Consider the following 24,133-nt stretch of genomic DNA (forward strand, 5'->3'; position numbering starts at 1 on the left):
TGATTAGGTTACATTGTATTTGTCAGGTGAAATTCCAATGGGTAGTTGAGCCTTTCATGAGTTGTGAAATGTTAGGCAAAAATCTGAATTCCTTAGATTCTGTAGAGTATGGGTAATTAGCTTTTTGGAAGACAATCTGGAGTTGGAAGTCTCTCAATTTTTGCAAGTAACTGAAGAAAACCCAAACAAAGAACAAATGGATTTGACCGACTGGGACCTATGTCGAGTACATGATGCTATGTGTTAAAACAAACTCAGATACATTCATTTCTTCACCATCTACTGCTCCACATGGAGACACTATAATATAATAGATTTGCCGTACAAATGAATTTTAGTATTTTTTCTCAAGTTTGCTACATGTCCTTTGGGCAAGTTACTGTTTATTAATTTATTTAGTTTTTGTTACTTAACTTACTCTTACTTGGGAATCATAATAACATAGTGTAGAGTTTTTGTTTATTTATTTAGTTATTTATTTTTAGAGAGAGAGTCTCACCTTATTGCCCTCGGTAGAGTGCCATGGCATCACAGCTCACAGCAACCTCTCCAACTCCTGGGCTTAGGTGATTCTCTTGCCTCAGCCTCCCAAGGTGCTGAGACTATGGGCGCCCACCACAACGCCCGGCTACTTTTTGTTGTAGTTTGGCCAGAACCGAGTTTGAACCTGCCACCCTCGGTATATGGAGCCAGCGCCCTACCCACTGAGCCACAGGTGCCTTCCACATTGTAGAGATTTTTGAAAACTGTCTTTTCTTATTCTATAATTTACCAGCAACAAAACATATCTAACTCTTAATTACAAGCAATGTGTTTTGACCAATGTGTACACCTATATACACACACTACATTTGAGATAGACAATTTATAACACCCCTAAAATTCCTTTTTATCCCTTTGCAAACGGTTTCTTCCATGGATGCGAAGCCCTTGATTATCACTGATCAGCTCTCCTAACCCCCAATTTTTTTAAATGTATTTTACTATTTCACATAAATGGAATCAAGTAGATATTTTCTTTTGTGTATAGAACCTTTGATTTCAGTATGTTGTTTGGAGAATGTGCCCTTGGTGAAGGACACCTGTGTTTTTTTTGCCTTCATAATTAGACTAAATATTAATACTAATTGAGCTCGTGTACATGGTACATCTAATTCATATTTATAACTCTTGGATACAAGAAAGTGAACATCTAGGAAAATGGAAAGCAAAGGTAGATAAAATAATTTTATTTTTACCTTCTTTGTTTTCAAGTGTTGACAAATAAATGACATATTGCTAAATTACTTGCTCACCCAGTTTTCCATAAAATATTAATTTTTAATTCTTAATTCAAACACTTGGAATTAACTCTACTACAACTCATTATGAGGTCTCATACAAATTGCTTACTGGATTTTATAATTTCACCATTTTTGTATTCTGTGGATGGTGTTGTGCAATGCACAATTCATACTTAAAAGGTATCCCAGGAACATCGAAGTCCATGAATTATGTCATTTTTTTACATCTTTATTAATTGCTCTATTCATTTAACTGGAATAATTGGGGACCCAAAATGCAAAACTCACCTGAGAATAATCTCCTCATCAATCAAAGCAATTGCTTCAAATGATTGTTAAACTGATGCAATCACATTGCTCACATCCTGAGTCTATTGGGTGCGAGTCTGTGCCAATTATTGTTTTCCCCTGGAGTTATCTTTTGAAGTAACATTGTCATTATTTCTTCAGGGTGTGTTGAAAAAATACTTTGGGGAAAAATGCTCCAAATTACAGCTTGGGTATAAATCATTCTCCATAACTCATAGCTTTGACCACTGGTGTCCCTGGGAGAATCTTCCCTGGGTCAGGTAGGAATGGAAATTCTGACTTGTATACTTACTTGTATTTTCTCTTTTCATTTTAGTTTTAGATTTTTGTCAGTAGCAGTCAGATGATGACAAAAGCTTGAATGCAATCTTACATTTTTAGTTAATAAAAATGAGTTAATATGTGTGTTTTATCTAGATTGGTCACTAGAAAATGATGATTTAATTAGAATTATACACTGGTAATAGCCATTTTACAAGTAGCATTCTTACTTTCACTCAAGGATTGAACGCACAATGCAAACCATTTTGGGAAAAACAACTGATTGTTTATCTTATTAATACTTTTAGAATAATATTTGTTAAAAGAGAAACCCGGGTGGCGCCTGTGGCTCATTGGGTAAGGTGCCGGCCCCATATACCGAGGGTGGCAGGTTCGAACCAAGCCCCTGCCAAACTGCAACAACAATAACAAAAATAGCCGGGTGTTGTGGTGGGCACCCCAGCTACTTGGGAGGCTAAGGCAAGACAATTGCCTAAGCCCAGGAGCTGGAGGTTGCTGTGAGGTGTGGGATGCCACGGCACTCTACCGAGGGCGATAAAGTAAAACTCTGTCTCCACAAAAAAAAAAAAAAGGAAACCCCTCCAAAAAAAGTTAACTTACTGAATGTAGAGTGTTAATACTTTAACACAATAACTAAGAAAAAGCCAGAATGGCTATGATAACCAGTATGACGAAAAATTTCAAATTGTATACAAACCAGCGCATGGTACCCCATGATTGCATTAATGTACACAGCTATTATTAATTAATAAAAAAAATTTGAAAGAAATTTTATTCTTTTTTCCTGGACAAATAGTATTCCACTCTATCATGGATGGGCCGGGAAGATGTTACATTAAGTAAAATCATCTAGAAACATAAAGTTAAATACTATGTATATTCTTATTCATATGTGGAAGCTAGAAAAGGTCATCTCACAAAAATACAGAGTAGAACAGAGAATACTAGAGCATGGAAAGGAGAGGAAGCAAGAGGGATAGGGAGAGATTTTTTAGGGAATATAAAATTACAGCTATGTAGGAAGAATAGGTTCTAGGGGTATATAAGACTGTAGGATAATTGTAGTTCATAGTGCATTATACACTAATAGTTTCAAATACTTAGAGGGAAGATATTGAGTGTTCCTAACAAAATAAATGATAAATTATTCAAGTTAAGAGTTATGCTCATTTCTCTGATCTGAAATTAGCATATCAATTAATTTATTATAGGTATATATTACAAGTATCAAAGTAAATCTCACCATGTATAACATAAATATGTACAATTATATATCATTTAAAAATATAAAGCAAAAGGAAAAATCAAAAAAGACAGATGAATTCAAGAAGAAATTTTACTTATTTTTGCAAAAATAGCATTTTATGGAGCTTTATATATCTATCATTAAGTCATTGGAGAGAGAAAATTGGAGGACAGATTTGAAATTGACTCAGAAGTGCATGAGTAGGTAGGATTGGTAAGCTCATGAATGCAAAATATGAATGTTATAAATGATGGACATTTTATAAATTATTTAATCAATGTCTGAAATAAGATGAAGACTCTATTACCATCAAAGGAAAGTCACTGTATACAGGAAAATAGATTTTTAAACAAAGATGCAAAAGAATTGTACTGACTTTTCATGGGTGAATATGAAGCCACAATGCATATCATGACATAGAATTTCGGTCCATGTGTTGTAATCAGGTAATGTGCCCTTGTCCTTGAATTAGTGAGACATTGGAGTAAGAAACCAAGAGAGGAGGAAGGCTCTATAGTATGGAGTGGACAAGGGAGGGTCTTCTTTCTGGGAAATCAGCTTTCAAGTGAGGCACTTGGCTCCACCAAGACAAGACGTGTCCCACTTGCCTTCATTTCCTACATTATTATTATTATTATTATTGGCTTAGCTACATCTTAATGTCCAGTTGGAGTGGCTCTTGGGGCAATTACCAAAATTAAACTTCACTCATCCTTACTTCTGTTTTATGTGGCTTTTCCTTGACTTCAATCTCTCCTAATCTCCTAGTCAGTCCACTTTGTATACCTACATAATGGTGACCTTATGCCCAGAAGGGCTGGTCACCATGACAGCAGTTCCATGCTTTCCTGACACATTGAACATTTGCATTTTAACTGCAACCTGAAGGGGACAAACTTATCCCCAAATGAACCTTTCAGTAAGTCATATTTCAGGTACCAGTGACACTTGTAGAGGTGAACTTGGCACTTGCATTGATTGATTGTAGCTTGTGTTTTTCTTTGTTTTTGTGATCATAGAATAGTTAAATCTGTGAACTCTGAATTCATCCAAATGTTTACCTCATTTACTAAGTTCCCAAATGGCACCTCTAGTTTTCTGCTCCATGACAGATACTAAATAACCTACAAAAGACAAGTAATGCTTTATTTTATTTATATTTTTACATAATGAAAATAAGCATGTGTATATAGTGACCCTTACGGATAAATTCATTAACATGAATACCTCACCATTGACTTTATTACATGATATTTTCAATCATTCTAATCCAGAAGAAAGAAATTTGACATCATTGAGCCAATGAAACTTTATGTGGAGTTTTACTTTGATTATATTTCTTGCAAGAAGGAATGTAGACTTTTAAAAACACATTGCTATCTACACAGATTCCCAATTACCCCCAAATTTCAGATTAAGCACCAGTGTCACAGCAAAATGTCTGGTTTTAGACAAATGTCTAGTTTCTTGCCTGGCTAAGGTTTAATTAATTTTCTTGGTGATATTTCTTCTCTTGAAAGCAAACTATCTATGGCTTTGACAAAATTGATTCAGCAATCTCTCCAATATTTTATTGTGAATTACTTGTCACTTGATAATGAGATAGGAGTTTAAAAATGGTAAGAATCGTGAAGGATAAATTTTGCTACTGCTTGCATAAATGTCATCTAATGGAACAAACTTTCTCACCATAGAACACACTGGGCTTACATGAAACATGAAACAGGAAGCTACAAAGGCGATCCCGTGAGCCCTTGACATATTCCATCAGTGCCATCTCAACCGCATTTGTTTACAGAACTATAAATAATCTTCAGATGTATTTCTGTCAGGTATTTCATAATCATTCAGATATTAACTTTCAGGAGAATAAAGGCTTTAGCTCTAATGCACCAAGTTTGACTGTATCATGAGGATTCATCACAGTATTTTAAATTTTTGTAGAAGTATTTGTCATATGCAGACTTCTAAAAATCTCGTTTATTTTAGCACACACACACACATAGACGTACACACACATGTGTAGTTGCTTGTGTGCTTACACTGACACTTTCTAGAAATGAACCAGGATCTTTTTAATATGATTTGATATGTGAGTAGAGCACCTGTCCAGGTTATAAAGTCTTAAAGACATTAAAGCTCTCAAAGAGCTTTTCTTTATTCAGACATTGATAATGATGTTTCCAAGTACTTTTGGCCATTAAAATGTGAATCGAGCAAGAAACTCAATTAGAGAGGGTCTTAGGAAGAGGGTCATGGATAATAAGAGAAAAGAGAGGAGAGAAGAAACTGGGGATGCACAAGAGAATTTAAATTGTAAAAACTTCAAGAGAAAAGTTTTAAAATGCCTGCTAATTACTTGAGTATTTTAAATATGTGAGGCATGGCTTTCAGGTTTCATCCATATATATATAGAGTGATTTGACTTATGCCTTGCCTCAATAGATACTGAATAAGCAACCGTTGCTATTTTTAAATGTTACATGATGAGAAAACAGAGACTAGTTAGGATTTTGCTGCACAGATCGCATGTTTGAAGGCAGAACAGATTCGTGCCCCCCTGTGATTAATGTTCAGAGCTCTGATAGCATATTCTATTCTGTATTCCTCAGCGCTCTTTAATTTTTCTACCTATTTCATTTCTGCCTTCTCCATGCTCTTTATGTAGCTGCTCAAACTTTTCATTTGAAAATCAGTGATAACTTGGGAAGTGCTTTATTATCCTACCAGTAGCCAAACTGGATTGAGGGTGGTTTTCTGAGCAGTGCAGGGTATAGCTTACTTCCTTGCATTTTGTTTGGTTGTTGAGATTCTAGGATTTAGGTATTCCCTGAGGCTAGTATGGAATTAGGGACTTTTAGCCCAAGGAGAAAACTCTACAATTCTCCAGTCTTTGAAGAGTAAACTTGGAAAATGCTGCACGTTCTTTCCCTCCTTCTGTAGGTTGGCAACACGCAGACACATGGGAAAGGGTCTGAGGTTTCCTACAATGGAGAAGTCTTTTTTTTTTTCTTTTTCCAAAATCCAATGTTTTCAAAAATTATTTTACCATAGACCTATTTTGTTGCCTAATATCCAGTGGTTCTACAGAAAAAAGTTATGGAAATTGTTAATGTATATTTCTAACCCATTTTCCTTATTCTTATTTGTACTTGTTCTTTATCAGTTGCTGGAATCTTCTAGAGATGAAATGAAATGTAATCAGTGTAGTTACTTGTAAACCTGGAGCTCATGTTCACAGGAGGGGGCACTAGGATCAAAATAAGAGTGTGTTTCTTCTTAAAATGTGAGGTGGGTGTTGTATTTATTTGAAGGAAAATAGGAAATAAAAAATTAAATTCCCATTTCTTTTTTCTTTAGAATTTATATTTTATTTGTTATTCTCTGTTAAATATGATAGAATGAATAACCAGGTGATGATATTTAAGGTTCATTGCATAGATATAAAGATTAAATAGATATCTAGTCATCCTTGTTCTATTGAAACAAAAGATATACAGGTAAATATAAAAGATAAGAAGGTAAATATTTTTCAAAATCATGCATCTAATGGGGAGTGAGGAAAATGAACTTTTACTCTTTACAGCATTTTTCTCCCAAAGGTCCTAATTGTAGATTTAATCCCTGAAGTTACTTCTGTTTCAAAGTAACAGAGAATGGCAGTTCTAACTCATCATCATAGGCACACACACTGGTAAGTGAAGTATCAAAGACAAATTCAAAGATATGCCCCCTTGTACATTTCTGGAAGAGTGTTCCCATTTCTTGGCCATTGATGAAGACTTTGAGTTTGCTGGGTTTCTTACCATTATCTTACATTCTTATTTGCCACAATAGAAAAGTCGTTCTTATTCCTATGTGAAATGTTGGGGTTTTCTCTTGAAAGCCTACTGAGAAATGTCTCTGCATGTACCGTTCATACCTCCTAAAACTCTCCCCACTCTTGTAGAAAATTCCTAGTTACTCTTCAAGCCCCTTTGGCCTTTGATGCTTACCTTAATTCTGAAATACAATTAGCTACATTGTTAAGTTTTTAGTAGAGAACTAATCACATCTAACATCACTTTTGTGTTCCTAACTATGAAGATGAACAAGCATTTTCAAGGCAACCATGGTTACCAGTACTTAGATGTGTGTGGTATTCCATACTGTTGATGTACGAAGTTTAGCCTCTTACAATGATGAAATCATACAGGGGCCTGAAAACATCACAAAATCAAAGTAGCTTACTTGTCAGGGTGCTTGATTCAATTTTCAGCAACACATTGGACGTAGCTAATTGGTGTCATTGGCAGTCTATGGAATTGTTCTTTGTATCACACTTGATCAAGTCTACAGACTTCTGCTTCTTCCCTGGTGAATGATAGATTTAAAAATCTAGTTAATTAGCTGGAAGGGTTATTATTGTTATAATAACACTAAAAGAAAAAAGCTAATTAATTGGCAACAGTATCTTTGAGATATTTTACATAAAAATAATGAATTGTAGTATTTAAAATTCTTAAGATGTGTTACTAGCTTGCAAAAATTCTGTCGGCCCCAATAGTTGCTAAATGACTCCTTTTTCACTGGGAACCACTCCCTAGTTCACTATGGTTGACTCTTAAGCCCAACCTATACCACTCATTTTTATTGTCTAAATGCCTTCCATAGGCATTTGAGTTTTGATCTCTGATCTTATTTGTAATATAACCCAAAGCAGCATTGAGACTCCATAACAAAATTGTATTCTCTATACTCCCAGTAGAACAACTTTTCATTTTTCCTTTCATTATACTAAGTATTACTGACCTAATAATACTATCTGAAAGTAGAATCTGTTCATTGTAATTAGTATTGTTTGAACTCTGTACTGAGTATAATTCTGTCTTCCTGATTAGTGTTTTAGAATGCTGCCCCTTATAATGCTATAATGAAGAAGCTTGAGTTATTTACAAATGGTACTAGAAAGATGAGCCACATTCGTGTTCTGAGAGGAGTACAAATTTTCCATTTTTTATTACTTGCTATAAACCCCTTAATTTCTGCAATAAAAAGGATATGCACATAAAACTATGATTTAAGAACTGAAAATTTCTCTTTCTTCTATTCATATATTGTTTACTTTATTCGTACAAATTTCTCTAACTGAAGATAACCTTGAACACCATAGGTCTTTGTTATTCTAAATTTGGGGGCCTTATCCTTGGTCTCTTCACATAATGATTGAAACACTATTGTATCTCATTGATATAGAAATTGGAAAAGTACAAAACCAAATTTCTTTCCCCTATGATTCTGGGTTCTTCAATACAGCACCTAAGGAATGAAATTTTCAAAGGCAGAGCTTCTGTATGTGCACACATTGTTAGTAACTTCAAATTTTTACAAATATGTGCTGTCTTTTTGTCCAGGACCAGTCCTGGGCAGAAATTTTAGAAGCTGGTGATTTTATACTAACCTGTAAAGGAAAGTTGGCAGTTCAATCCACTATTAGAAATATTTTGGGTCACAATTTCCTCATTCCAATGCAAACTGGTAGATAGGAGCTATTTCCTTTAGGAATTACCTTCACATTATCTACCCAACTAAATGAGGGCTTGGCATTCTTTAGACAACCAGCGCCTATGTTCTCAGACTCTCCTGGATATAGCTGTGTGAGGGTGAATGAGAGAGAAATAAAAAGAATCAAGGAGAATAAGAGAAGAAGAGAGGGAAAAGATCTGATGATATTCTTATTTACCTTCTTCTCCCCCCTTTTTTTATTAAATCATAGCTATGTATAATAATCATTGGGCATCATTCACCAGCTTCACAGACCGTTTACCAAGTTTCACCGCTGGTGTAATCCCACCAATCCCCTTCCCTCTATCCACCTCCCCCACCCTCCCCTCCTTTTCCCCCTTCCCCCTATTCTTAGGTTATAACTGGGTTGTAGCTTTCATGTGAAAACCCTAAATTAGTTTCATAGTAGGGCTGAGTACATTGGGTACTTTTTCTTCCATTCTTATTTACCTTCTTACTTTGTTTTAAATCATCTAAGTGAAAAGTGCCAGTACCTAGGAAAATGGTCAGAGGAAATTCCACCTTGGTGACGGAATTTATTCTCTTGGGATTAACGGATCTTCCAGAGCTTCAGCCCATCCTCTTCGTCCTGTTCCTGGTGATCTACCTGATCACTGTGGGGGGGAACCTGGGGATGACGGTGTTGATCAGGATAGATTCACGTCTCCACACCCCCATGTACTTCTTTCTTGCCAGTTTGTCCTGCCTGGATTTGTGCTATTCCACTAATGTGACTCCCAAGATGTTGGTGAACTTCTTATCAGAGAAGAAGACCATTTCCTATGCTGCTTGTTTAGTCCAGTGCTACTTTTTCATTGCCATGGTGATTACTGAGTATTATATGCTCGCTGTAATGGCCTATGACAGGTACGTGGCCATCTGTAACCCTTTGCTTTACAACAGCAAAATGTCCAAAGGTCTCTGCATCCGCCTGATCGCTGGTCCGTATGTCTATGGGTTCCTTAGCGGCTTGATGGAAACCATGTGGACGTACCGCTTGACCTTCTGTGGCTCCAATGTCATTAATCATTTCTATTGTGCCGACCCACCCCTCATCCGACTCTCCTGCTCTGACACTTTCATTAAGGAGACATCCATGTTCGTGGTGGCAGGATTTAACCTCTCCAACTCCCTCCTCATAATCCTCATCTCCTACGTCTTCATTCTCGTCGCCATCCTGAAGATGCGTTCTGCTGAGGGCAGGCGCAAGGCTTTCTCCACCTGTGGGTCCCACCTGGTGGCGGTGACTGTGTTTTATGGGACCCTGTTCTGCATGTACGTTAGACCACCCACAGACAAATCAGTGGAACAGTCCAAAATCATTGCTGTTTTCTACACTTTTGTAAGCCCTATGTTCAACCCCATCATTTACAGTCTGAGGAACAAGGATATGAAACAAGCTTTTTGGAAACTCATGAGAAGAAATGTGCTTTCAAAGTAAAATCACACTGTATTTTCTTTATAAATCAAATAAAATATCCATTACTAATGAGATCTATATTCAAATTTAATGTATTTCAACTTTAAATTCATCATGAAAAACTGTAATCTAATAACAATGCATAAAGACATAGGTACAGAAGATTTATAGTTTACATACAACTTATGAGTACAGTGTGTGTATGTGTGTGTGAAGGGTATGGTAAGTATGTATAGGGAATAATTACACTTAATTTCTTTTATTTGATTTTACATTGATAACTTTATATATTTAGTATATTATTTTATCAATATATTATAAAGTTATGTTTTTATAGTAAAGCATTTGGTTCTATAGAAACGTATAAAGTAAGTCCGTTAGTCATTCCTCTACTCTGATCATTTATTCTCTCTTCTAAAAGTTACCACTGTTAGCCGTTTGCATTTCCAGCAAATTTCTATTTATCTATGGACAAAAGTGTGATTATATATGTACACATATATCCATGTAAAATTGTTAAAACACGAGTTCGCTTTCATGAGATGCTTTTCAGAGGTGTATAGTTCTGTAGAATTTACCATGCAGCGGCTTCGATCTCATGTTCTAGAGGAATGTCATAAGTGCTGATGAAACTTGCTCTCACCTCTAAGAGAGAAAACTTACAAAAGCTGCATGTTCAGCCCTGACATCCATTTATGTATCCTCACTTGTGAGAGTTACTTTCAGTAAGACCTCCTCCAGCCATGACAAGATGTGCTTTACCCCAATTGTAAAGCAGTTATTTCTTAGATATCAATTCCTAAAATAGACAAAGAATATCTCTTATAAAGATAGATGGCCTTAAAGACTTGTGCCTTCTGTAGAGTTATCAGCAACTTTCCACACCTCCGAGGTCTGGAGTACTTCATGCTTTCCCTCAACTGTTTCTTATTAATCTCTATTTCACAATGGACCAGATTTTTAATATTTGTTCCATAGTCCATTTTCTTTCCACAGTGGTCCTTTGTCACCATGAGTTATTATATGTCTAATTTTAGAATGAAATGTGTTCACTTGTGTCTATGTTAATGCTAATGAGAGCAAATGGCAAGCTGATTTTTTTTTCTTTTCTTTTTTTATTGTTGGGGATTCATTGAAGGTACAGAAAGCCAGGTTACAATGATTGCATTTGTTAGGTAAAGTCCCTCTTGCAATCATGTCTTGCCCCCAGAAGGTGTGGCACACACCAAGGCCCCACCCCGCTCCCTCCTTCCCTCTCTCTGCTTTTCCTCCCCTGCCATAACCTTAATTGTCATTAATTGTCTTCATATCAAGATTGAGTACATAGGATTCATGCTTCTCCATTCTTGTGATGCTTTACTAAGAATAATGTCTTCCACTTCCATCCAGGTTAATACGAAGGATGTAAAGTCTCCATTTTTTTTAATGGCTGAATAGTATTCCATGGTATACATATACCACAGCTTGTTAATCCATTCCTGGGTTGGTGGGCATTTAGGCTGTTTCCACATTTTGGCGATTGTAAATTGAGCTGCAATAAACAGTCTAGTACAAGTGTCCTTATGATAAAAGGATTTTTTTCCTTCTGGGTAGATGCCCAGTAATGGAATTGCAGGATCAAATGGGAGGTCTAGCTTCAGTGCTTTGCGGTTTCTCCATACTTCCTTCTAGAAAGGTTGTACTAGTTTGCAGTCCCACCAGCAGTGTAAAAGTGTTCCCTTCTCTCCACATCCACGCCAGCATCTGCAGTTTTGAGATTTTGTGATGTGGGCCATTCTCACTGGGGTTAGATGGTATCTCGGGGTGGTTTTGATTTGCATTTTTCTAATATATAGGGATGATGAACAGTTTTTCATGTGTTTGTTAGCCATTCGTCTGTCTTCTTTAGAGAAGGTTCTATTCAGATCTCTTGCCCATTGATGTATGGGATTGTTGGCTTTTTCATGTGGATTAATTTGAGTTCTCTATAGATCCTAGTTATCAAGCTTTTGTCTGATTGAAAATATTGAAATATCCTTTCCCATTGTGTAGGTTGTCTCTTTGCTTTGGTTGTTGTCTCCTTAGCTGTACAGAAGCTTTTCAGTTTAATGAAGTCCTATTTGTTTATTTTTGTTGCTGTTGCAATTGCCATGGCAGTCTTCTTCATGAAGTCTTTCCCCAGGCCAACATCTTCCAGTGTTTTTCCTATGCTTTCTTTGAGGATTTTTATTGTTTCATGCCTTAAATTTAAGTCCTTTACCAATCTTAAATCAATTTTTGTGAGTGGGGAAAGGTGTGGGTCCAGTTTCAGTCTTTTACATGTAGATATCCAGTTCTCCCAACACCATTTATTAAATACGGAGTCTTTCCCCCAAGGTATGTTCTTGTTTGGTTTATCGAAGATTAGGTGGTTGTAAGATGTTAGTTTCATTTCTTGGTTTTCTATTCAATTCCAAGTGTCTATGTCTCTATTTTTGTGCAAGTACCATGCCTTTGTATATGCCAATAACAGTCAAGATGAGAAGCTAATTAAGGACACAACTCCCTTTACCATAGTTTCAAAGAAAATGAAATACCTTGAAGTATACCTAACAAAGGAGGTGAAGGACCTCTATACAGAAAATTATGAAATCCTCAGAAAGGAAATAGCAGAGGATATTAACAAATGGATGAACATACCATGCTCATGGATGGGAAGAATCAACATTGTTAAAATGTCTATACTTCCCAAAGCAATCTACCTATTCAATGCCATTCCTATCAAAATACCAACATTGTACTTTCAAGATTTGGAAAAAATGATTCTGCGTTTTGTATGGAACAAGAAAAAAACCCGTATAGCTAAGGCTGTTCTAATAATAAAATTAAAGCTGGGGGTATCAGCATATCAGATTTTAGTCTGTACTACAAAGCCATAGTGGGCAAGTTGATTTTTTCAAAATGTAGCATTTCCAATGAATTTGCAGTTGCAGAGTGTAAGAAAACAGATGAATGTTTACTGAGTATCACCGTCTATAGTAAGTCACACTGCTTCTAATACCATTCTCAAGGAGCTCTAGCAAGGTATGTAGGTGTCTCGTCACTATGAAGAGAAAAATCAACCCAAATTGTTAAGTGTTACAATGTACGAATGTTATGTGTTGATGCAACAATGGGAGGAAGCGATTAAACCTGAGCAATGAAGGTTGCTGTATTATTTTACAAGACGGTAATTTGTTCATGATTTGTGCACCCTCTCCAGCCTGCCCGTAGTGCTGATGGGCAGGATCTGAGTAAAACCCGTCTTGGGATCAATTGGTCCCATATGTGATGTTACTTTCAATGAAAAGTGGAAACCCACAAAACTGTAATTAATCACTCCCACGACAGACATAGTTTTTCTCAGTTGTATTTCAAATCTTTCTACTTTAGAGTTGATTTTTTAAAATTAAAAAACCTTAAGGTGGTGTAAATGTTTTAGGTTACATAGATCATTTTTGCAATGCTTGAGTGTTAGCTGCAGGTGTGTCCATCACTCAAATAGCATTCCTTGTACCCATTAGGTAGATTTTTTCCCTTTTTCTCGTCCTTCTTTCTTTTCACATCCCTTCCTCCTCCCTCTTGATTGAAGTCAGTGGACTGACTTTTCTGCTCACTGCTTTCTACAGTAATTTTTAGATTTATTCATTCTACATCATGACATACAATTATTTCTATTTTCTGTACTAGATGTTGCTATCTAAATCAAAGTCACATGGCCTACAAATTCTGTTAAAGCAACGTTAAACATTTTTTGCAACTTTTTTTACATTTAATTAAGTTAGTTGAATTCAACCTAAACACATACCACATATAAGTTTGGTTATGCAAAACAGCCCCTTTATTTTTATAAATTTTCTCATCTCAGGGTCCAAGCTTCTATCTTTACAGCCTACCTTGACACCAAACAAAGATTCAGCAATGATCATAACTTTAAAAAGTAAACAAATTCCCGTTTGAAAAGTGAACAAAGTGTATCCTTTTTAGGATAATCAAGAAAAATGTCTTTGAGTGGACTAGCAAAGGACTCAGAAAACATATTATTAGTCATCAGGCAAAGTATTTTTCAGAAATACAAGTGCCTATGTCATTTATATTTATGAATGACCTTATCAACGTGAAACTCAGGCCTATATGCACACAATTCTAAGATAAAAGAATTAAACCAAGTTCTTTCAAAAATTGACTGGTTGTCAGGGATAGTGCCATCTACCTGTCGATATCATCTATTTTATAGTGTGTATGGTATGGTAATGGACATAGAATGTGCGCTCTGAAAATTTTTTGTATTAATAAATTATTTTGCTAAGCCTTTGATTTTATCTAAACATTGTCGAATACTTTTCTTATTAATAACTTACTAAAAATGCCCTCATTAAAGTTTGTCATGAAGGATTTAAAGAACTCACCAATTTCATGCCCTTCTTTTAAAGTTAATTATGTTAGATTTCGTATTTATTGATCAAATTGGATAACAGCATGTAGAAAGAATCTAGAAAAAACAGAGAATTTTTACCATACTTCCTTAAGGAGCTATAATTATCATAAAACATTTTATATTTATTCCCCACCTGTGTAAAAAACAATTACTCTAATTGATATTTCTCTTAGGAAACCTTATCCATGCGTATAAAATAATAGATGTTTTAGGAAATGGTAATGTAATAAGGCTAATATCTTTATTCATATATTAGGTATTTTCTTGGAAACAAGGGATATGCAAAAAATGTTTACACACATTCACACATGCACATACAAAGAGGAGAGAAAGAAATAATATTTATTTTCAAAGTTCAGACACTATTTTAATGTGTGTTGTTCCACTTGACTGCCCTTCAGCATTATCAGCTCTGTATTGCTGGACCCACTTTAAAGATAAGAAAACAGGGAATTAAGATTGTTAATGTAAAACCACATAAGTAGATCAAAATGAAGAGTCAAACTGGCTTGACTTCAAAGTTTGTTGTTAAGTTTCTTCTTTTAGAATATAATTTTCCCCACTATACCTTTTTGAATGGAAAATCTATGCAGTGTGTAATACAATCTTTTCCTGTTTTCTGAAAATGTTTTACATCAGGTATTTAACAGCCATATGCACTTCGAGTCATACAATCCAGTATAAAAATACATGGTGTTTTATAACATGTAGATAAATTAACTTGTTCAGTAAGGTGACCTTTGTAGTCAGATCTTGACTCCATCATTTATCAGCTACATGAATAATCAAGAGCATGAACTCTGGAATCTGACTAACTCATAGACTTATACGACTTCCCTCTGGCTCAGTTTTCTTTTTTTTAGGGTGAAGATGCGCCTTAAGGTGAAGACTTTCTCACAAGAGTGATGTGTAGGAGATAATGATTAATACATACAAAGCACTAAAAACAGTACCTGATATGTAACATTTACCAATAAAGGTGATTGAACTACTTATTTAATTCAGCTTGAGTTTAAAAGCTTAAAAATTAGGGAAGCTTTTTATTAGTGGACAGAAAGTTGCTTCATCTAGCTTAGACTCAATTTCTTCTCATAATTTTCTATATATTTTCCTTGAATAAATTTATCACTGTTTAGATGTATTTAGTGTATGTGTTCTCTACAATATTATAAATGCTGTGAGGTTAAAAACAATATTTTGAAGGCAGTTATTGGGTATTACGTAGTTCGTACTTTCTAAAAAATAGATAGATAGATGGATGAAAGAAGGAAAAGCTAAAATAATCGGAGATTATAACATTAATTTTTAAGGTGAGGGAATGTTTCTACAAAACATATCAAATACACTGACAATTTATTAAATGTGCACTGTTTATTCATTTATAATTTGTCTGCTTTTGTTTTGTTAAATAGAAGAATTCATCTGGAAATGTTCAGAATAAATCAGACCAGAGAGAAGAAATTTAGCTTCCTGAGGTTGACCAGTTGTCCCGTGCTGCAGCTTATCTTCTTGATTTCATCTCCAATAATTTGTGTTCTCATTTTGGTGAAAAACTTGGACCTACGTCTGCACGTTACATCCTCAAACTGTCTCCTCACAAATCTGCCAATTCCACATATTCTAGTTCACTTTTTATTTGAAAGGATAATTTTCACTACCAGTTTATTTGAACAACATCATATGGTCGCATCCCTGCTAAGGCAATGTTTGGTCCTCGTCACTATCTGTGGCAGTCAAGCCTGTGTGGTCATTTATGTTCTATGTAATCGCAATTTTGGGTCCAAGGTGCTCCACGTCTATGTGGCTGCCGTTGACTATGTCTGTGGCTGTACGCAAACTTATTTAAGATCCTGATGGTTTTCTCCGAGAGCTGACAACATGGAACATCCTCGCGTCTTGCCACCTTGTGGCTGCTCACACCAGTTAAATGGGATTTTTACCCGACTACGTTCAATCTTCAGAATGTACTTGGAAGTATCTGGGAGCCCCACTTTTCATTTTACCAACAAATTTGGAATCTTTCTACTCTTTGTATGCCAACCTCTCTGTTTTTTTAATTTTACCTTATAAATATGGCTAGGTAATGTCAACTCCTTAAAGAAATCAATAGCAAAACTAAAATAGTAGCTGTCCTATTTGTCTCAGAATAAACTTCTTTAAATTATCTACAGAGCATGGCTTCTTCTCCACAGACACGGTGAAAGCAGAATTGCTTAGTTCAACTACAATTATTTTCTTGATTCACCCTTTAGTTAAATGTTGGAATAAATTTATCAGGCCTTGGCTCCAAATATCTGGAAAACATTGACATTTTTTATTTTAATCATCAAATGAGATGAATTAACATCAAGGAAGTCATGCATGTTAGTGAGTAAAGATAGGAGGTTCATAGTCAGGTTTTCATTTTTCCTCATCCAGTTTACTCACAAGCATTTTAAATATGGGAAAGTAGATTACTTTCTCTAAGGCCCATGTTTTTCAAGATAAAGGAGATACATAATCTCATCTCAGATTTTTAATATTTCCAATAAAATTGTATGCAAAAAATGATCAATGTGTTCTTTATGAACATTAACTACTTTCTTATCAGATATATATATATTTTCTATTGTAATGATCACTTATTGTACAGTAGATTTCTTTCTTTCTTTTTTTTATTAAATCATAGCTGTGTACATTAATGTGATCATGGGGCACCATACACTAGTTTCATAGATCATTTGACACATTTTCATCACACTGGTTAACATAGCCTTCCTGGCATTTTCTTAGTTACTGTGCTAAGACATTTACATTCCACATTTACTAAGTTTCACATATACCCTTGTAAGATGCACTGCAGGTGTAATCCCACCGATCTTCCTCCCTCTGCCCACCTCCCTGCTCCCTCCCCTCCCTTTTCCCCTTCCCCCTATTCTTACTTTGTAACTGGGTTATAGCTTTCCTGTGAAAGCCATAAATTAGTTTCAAAGTAGAGCTGAGTACATTGGATACTTTTTCTTCCATTCTTGGAATACTTTACTAAGAAGAATATGTTCCAGTTTCATCCACGTAAACATGAAAGAGGTAAAGTCTTCATCTTTTTTTAAGGCTGCATAATATTCCATGGTGTACATATACCACAATTTATTAATCCATTCGTGGATCGAAGGGCACTTGGGGTTTTTCCATGACTTAGCAGTTATGAATAGGGCTGCAATAAACATTCTGGTACAAATATCTTTGTTGTGATGTGATTTTTGTTCTTCTGGGCATATGCCTAGTAGAGGAATTATAGGATTGAAGGGCAGATCTATTTTTAGATCTCTAAGTGTTCTCCAAACATCTTTGCAAAAGGAACGTATTAATTTGCATTCCCACCAGCAGTGCAAAAGTGTTCCCTTTGCTCCACATCCACGCCAACATCTCTGGTCTTGGGATTTTGTGATATAGGCTAGTCTTACTAGAGTTAGATGATATCTCAAAGTAGTTTTGATTTGCATTTCTCTGATTATTAAAGATGATGAGCATTTTCTCATATGTCTGAAGGCTGCGCGCCTGTCTTCTTCAGAGAAGTTTCTCTTCAAGTCCCTTGCCCAGCCTGCGATGGGATCACTTGTTCTTTTCTTGCTTATACGTTTGAGTTCTCTGTGGATTCTGGTTATTAAACCTTTGTTGGAGACATAACTTGCAAATATCTTCTCCCACTCTGAGGGCTGTTTGCTTGCTTTACTTACTTTGTTCTTGGCTGTGCAGAAGCTTTTTAGTATGATTAGGGCCCAGTAGTGTATTTTTGAAGCTCCCTCAATTGCCTGGGGGGTCCTCCTCACAAAAAACCACCCAGACCGATTTCTTCAAGGGTTTTCCCTGCACTCTCTTCTAGTACTTTTATAGTTTCATGTCTTAAGTTTAAATCTTTAATTCAGTGAGAGTCTATCTTAGTTAAAAGTGAAAGGTGTGGGTCCAGTTTCAGTCTTCTACAGGTCGCCAGCCAGTTCACCCAGCACCATTTGTTAAATAGGGAATCTTTTCCCCACTGAATGTTTTTAATTGGCTTGTCAAAGATCAAATAACGGTAAGTAGCTGGATTCTTCTCTTGGTTTTCTATTCTGTTCCAGACATCTACTTCTCTGTTTTTGTGCTAGTACCATGCTGTTTTGATCCCTATAATTTTATAGTGTAGTCTGAGGTCTGGTAGCGTGATTCCTCCTGCTTTGTTTTTATTTCTGAGTAATGTCTTGGCTATAAGAAGTTTTTTTTCTGATTGCATATAAAATGAAGTATTATTTTTTCAAGATCTTTAAAGTATGACAGTGGAGCTTTAATAGGGATTGCATTAAAAGTGTAATTTGCTTTGGGTAGTATGGACATTTTAACAATGTTATTTCTTCCCAGCCATGAGCATGGTATGTTTTTCCATTTGTTAACATTTTCAGCTATTGTTTTTCTTAGAGTTTCATAGTTCTCTTTATAGAGATCTTTCACGTCCTTTGTTAGATAAACTTCCAAATATTTCATATTCTTTGGCACTACTGTGAATGGAATAAGAGTCCTTAACTGTTTTTTCAGCTTGAGTATTGTTTGTATATATAAAGACTACCGATTTATGAAAGTTTATTTTGTAACCTGAGATGCTGCTATATTCCTTGATCACTTCTAAGAGTTTTATAGTAGAATCCCTGGTGTTTTCCAGGTATACAATCATATCATCTGCGAAGTGCGAAAGTTTGGTCTCTTCTGACCCTATATGGATACCCTTGATCACCTTTTCTTCCCTAATTACGGTGGCTAAAACTTCCATTACAATGTTAAAGAGCAGTGGAGACAATAGGCAGCTTTGTCTGGTTCCTGATCTGAGTGGAAATGATTTCAATTTAACTCCATTCTATACGATTGGATGATATATTTTTAGAGGAAAATAATTCTAGCTGTCACTAACGGCACTTCACACTGGTCCCTTTGCTTGATTGTCACAGTGTGAAGTGCAGACAGACTCTTAGAAGATGAGGAACATGACTGGCAGTGCAGTAACCGAGTTTGTTCTACTTGGGCTCACGGATCGTCCAGAGCTCCAGCCTGTCCTCTTCATGCTGTTCCTGGAGGTTTCCCTCCTCACCCTCTTGGGCAATGTGGGCATGATAATGCTGATCAGACTGGATGCAACCCCACAGATGCTGACTAATTTCTTATCAGAGAAGAAGACCATTTCCTTTGGTGGCTGTTTTACACAGTGTTACATTTTCATTGTGCTTCTCCTCACGGAGTATTACATTCTGGCAGCAATGGCCTATGACCGCTATGTGGCCATATGCAGCCCTCTGCGGTACAGTGTGCAGATGTCTAGGCGAGTCTGCATTTGCCTGGCCACGTTTCCTTACGTCTATGGCTTCTCAGATGGGCTATTCCAGGACATCCTGACCTTCCGTCTGACCTTCTGCAGATCCAACGTCATCAACCACTTCTACTGTGCAGACCCGCCACTCATTAAGCTTTCTTGCTCTGATCCCTATGTCAAAGAACGTGCCATGCCCATCTCATCTGGCTTCATTCTCTCCAGCTCCCTCACCATCATCCTGGTGTCCTATGCCTTCATTATTGCTGCCATCCTCCGGATCAAATCAGCAGAGGGGAGGCACAAGGACTTCTCCACCTGTGCTTCCCCCATGTTGGCTGTCACCCTGTTCTACGGGACACTCTTCTGCATGTATGTAAGACCTCTGACAGATAAGACGGTGGAAGAATCCAAAATAATGTCTGTCTTCTATACCTTTGTCAGTTCAGTGCTTACTACACTCATCTACAGTCTGTGGAAGAGAGATGTTAAACAGGCTTTCAGGAATGTGCTGAGATGAAATATAGTCACCACTGTGACAACACCTTTACTTTTCAATAAAGCATAACTCTTATTTATTTATTTAGGGACAGAATCTCACTTTGTTATCTTAGGCTAGAGAAACATGTTATCAGCCTAGCTAAGGGCAACCTCAAGTGATCCTCCTGTTTCAAGCAATCGTCCTGCCTCAGCTTCCCAAGTGGCTGGAACTAGAGCTGCCTGCCACAGTGCCTGGATAATTTTTTCTATATTTAGTAGAGATGGGGTCTCACTATTGCTCAGGCTGGTCTTGAACTCTTGAACTCAAGTTATCTTCGTGCCTTGGCCTCTCAGAGGATTACAGGAGTGAGCCACTGTGCTAGCTGACAACTCTAAATATTTGACAAAAAATAATTGCTAGTCCACAACTCTAAATATTTGACAAAAAATAATCTTAAATATCCAATAGTCCCAGGACCATTTATCAAATAGGGCTTCTTTTCCCCAGTACATGTTGTTGTCTGCTTTGTTGAAGATCGGTTGTTTGTAGGTAGATGGTTTTGTATCTGGGTTCGTTGTTTTGTTCCATTGCCATATGATGTCATATGTCTCTATTTTGTACTAATATCATGCTGTTTGGGTTAGTATCGCCCCATAGTATAGTCTGAAGTCTAATAATGCGATGCCTCTAGATTTGTTCTATTTGCTAAGGATAGCTTTGGTTATTCAGGCTCTTTTCTGGGTCTAAATGAAACATAGAATTGTTTTTTCTACATCTGTGAAGTATGATGTTACCCTCCTAATATTTTGAAATTAAAAATATATTGGAGGTTGATTGTGAGATTTAATATTCTCTATAGTTTTGTTGAAAGCTTCTCAGGTAAAGAATCTCACGTTTATGGAAAAATGAGATGCATTATTTTATGGGGGGGGCCTTTTTTCTCAACAAATGTCCCATGAATCAGCAGCACATGTGTTACCTTGGTGATTGTTACACATGTTGAATTGAATTCTCCACCTCAGTTCTACTGTATCTAAATACATATTTTAATTAAATCCTCAGGTGATTTTCAAGCACATTAAATTTTAAGAAGTCTGTTTTAGACAGTAGTTCGGAACCTGCATGCCATGCAACACTCATGTGCTCTTACTGCTTGCAGTGGTCACCAGAATAGGCAAGCTCTCAGCTCAGTTTCTTGAATTTATTCTGTTCTCATTCTCATCTGTCCTTTTGATAGAGGAGTCTTTAAGAAACATCCTTCTGTACTTTTCTCTTGACTATGAACATTTGCAGTTCATAGTACTTGTTCCCTGTACTTACGAATGCACTTACGTAGTGAAGAGGTGGCAGTGATCGCATTTTCCCTAGACTGGAGTGCGTGGATCCAGCCCTCTGAGCTACATGAACCCATCTCTTCCTCTGACCTCTAGTCTAGGGTGACCACTTTGTTTCCCTTACTTTTAAACAACTTGATCAGAGAGTAAGAATTTAAGTATTTACCTTGTTTTGACCATGTTTTCTACTCCTAATTATGGTTAGGTAAGCAGCATTAAACTTTTCCTTCCTGAGCATAGACCCAACATAGCCTCTTTATACATGCCATGAAGGTGAGGATTTGATAGGAGGGGAAAATAAGTTGCATCTTCATAAACCCCAACAAAACGAAATGTATTTTCCCCCAGGTTTTGTGCAAAAATCAATGATTTAAGGGACAAATAAATTTGTTCAAAAACTCTTTAATTGCCTCAGAATGCTGAATATTTCCCAAATTTATTACCTGGAAGACAAACCCTACTATGCCACTGTTATTAAAAAAAAGGTGTACAATGTTATACGTATCTAAATATATATTAAGTTGTATGCTAACTGCTATATTAGTAAGATCTCTACAGTTGTTTTTATTCACGTCAAGAATAGAAGATATTTAAAAAGATAGTAGAAACAGGATAATAAAGGACTATTATGATAAATATTAGCATAAAAGAAATGGACAAATTCCTTGAAAGACACAAAATACCAAAACAGACAATAGCAGAACACCTGATTGGCTCTATATCTATTTTTAACATTGTATTTACAATCAAAAACTTTGCACACAGGAAACTCTAGATGTCATTAATTCTACTTGTAAATCCTAACACACATTTAAGAAAGAAATAACAGCACTTTACTCAAAGTTTTTCAGAAAAATAGAGGAAGGAGGAACATGTCCAATTCAGTTTATGAGACCATGATAACTCTAATATCTCTTTTTTTCAATATCTTCCATTCCTGAGCTGAATAATGGTGGCTTTTTTTCTTTTATTGGTTATTCCAGTGGTAGGATTATTGATTTAATAAAACTTTTCAAATAATCAATTTTTAATTTGTTTTAAATTGCTTATTTTTTCTACTTTCTTAATTTTTGCAGTTGCTTCCTTATTTTTATGGTGTTTAATTTAAACTTTTTAATGGACATTTAAAATGGAAGTTTGGGTTATTGATTTGAGGCTTTCTTCTTTTTTCATATAAGTACATTTTCTCCACACATTGCTTTAATTTGCATAAAATGTCTTTATTCAGTTTGCAATATATTTTGTTTTTATTTTTTTGATGACTTATGTTACAATATGGGTTATTGGGAGAGTGTTATTTAATTACTCCATATTTAGGGATTTTAAAATATATCTTATTTGAAAATATAAAACATTTTATTTTGTTTCAAATTTAATTCTATTATCTTCTAAGAATACATCCCTTATAATTTTCATCAGTTAAAATTCATTGAGAATTTGTTGTACATCTTAGAATATAGTGTAAGTTGGTCAAAATTTCTTCTATAGAAAAAGAAATACACATTCTGCACACTTTATGGGGGCAAGACATGATTGCAAGAGGGACTTTACCTAACAATTGCAATGAGTGTAACCTGGCTTATTGTACCCTCAATGAATCCCCAACAATAAAAAAAGAAAAATTCATCAGAGAATTTAAAAAAAAAAAAAGAAAAAAGAAATATACATCTGAAGTTGTAGGGAAGCGTGTTAGATAATTGTGATTAAGTAAAATTCAATAATAGTACTTCAGATATTATATATCTTGCTAGTTTATGATTTACTGGCACTAACATTTACCAGTGGTGTTAAAATGTCTAATTTTGATTGTGTCTACTTTCCTCTTAGTTTTTACTTCAAGAAATTTGAAGGTCTTTCAGTAAATGCATACATATTTAGGATTTTGATGTCTGTCTTTGAATGAGCCTTTTCCATTATGAAACATTTCTCTTCATTTCTGGTTGTGCTTCTCATCATGAAGTATATATTTTTTAACACTAAAATAACTATACTAGCTTTCTTAGGCTCACCTGTTGTATGTTACCTTACTTTTTTTTGTCATTTTCATTTCAATTTATCTGTGTTTTTTTTCATTTTAAAAGTAAAATATCTATGGAGACTATACTTTTGGTTATTAATTTTTAATAGCCTGGAAATTTCTGATTTTTGATACATGGATTTAGTCTATTTTCATTTAATGTAATTATTGATATATGGGAAATATTGCTACATTGGTGTAAATGCAACAATGCTGTATTTATTATCTATTAATAACTATTTGGATTTGCCTTTGTTGTTCTGTTCTTTCCTCTGTTCCATTTTTCGTGACATCTTTGAATTAAGCCAATGTAGTTTTCATATTTCATTTTATTTCTTTATTGCCAAAATTTTGAACTACATCTCTTGTGAAAAATTTTTCTGGTGCTCTACAGAGTAAATATACATTTTAATATATTAAATTACATCTGCAGTTCATGTTTCACCACTTCCTAAAGGACTTCCTTTAGCA

The 24,133-nt window shown here is 35.5% G+C and overlaps 2 protein-coding genes across 2 annotated transcripts; both read left to right on the forward strand.

Annotated features, from left to right (window-relative positions):
* The first annotated feature begins 9,154 nt into the window (after nucleotides 1-9,154).
* On the forward strand, nucleotides 9,155-10,105 carry LOC128565514 (olfactory receptor 1030-like). Its single transcript, XM_053562010.1, has one exon. It carries the CDS (start codon nucleotides 9,167-9,169, stop codon nucleotides 10,103-10,105), a length of 939 nt encoding a protein of 312 aa, XP_053417985.1. The 5' UTR covers nucleotides 9,155-9,166.
* Nucleotides 10,106-19,501: 9,396 nt separating this feature from the next.
* On the forward strand, nucleotides 19,502-20,350 carry LOC128566004 (olfactory receptor 5M11-like). Its single transcript, XM_053562890.1, has one exon. It carries the CDS (start codon nucleotides 19,502-19,504, stop codon nucleotides 20,348-20,350), a length of 849 nt encoding a protein of 282 aa, XP_053418865.1.
* The last annotated feature ends 3,783 nt before the right edge of the window (nucleotides 20,351-24,133 follow it).

The sequence above is a fragment of the Nycticebus coucang genome, chromosome 14, assembly GCF_027406575.1.
Source record: "Nycticebus coucang isolate mNycCou1 chromosome 14, mNycCou1.pri, whole genome shotgun sequence".
NCBI lineage: Eukaryota > Metazoa > Chordata > Mammalia > Primates > Lorisidae > Nycticebus > Nycticebus coucang.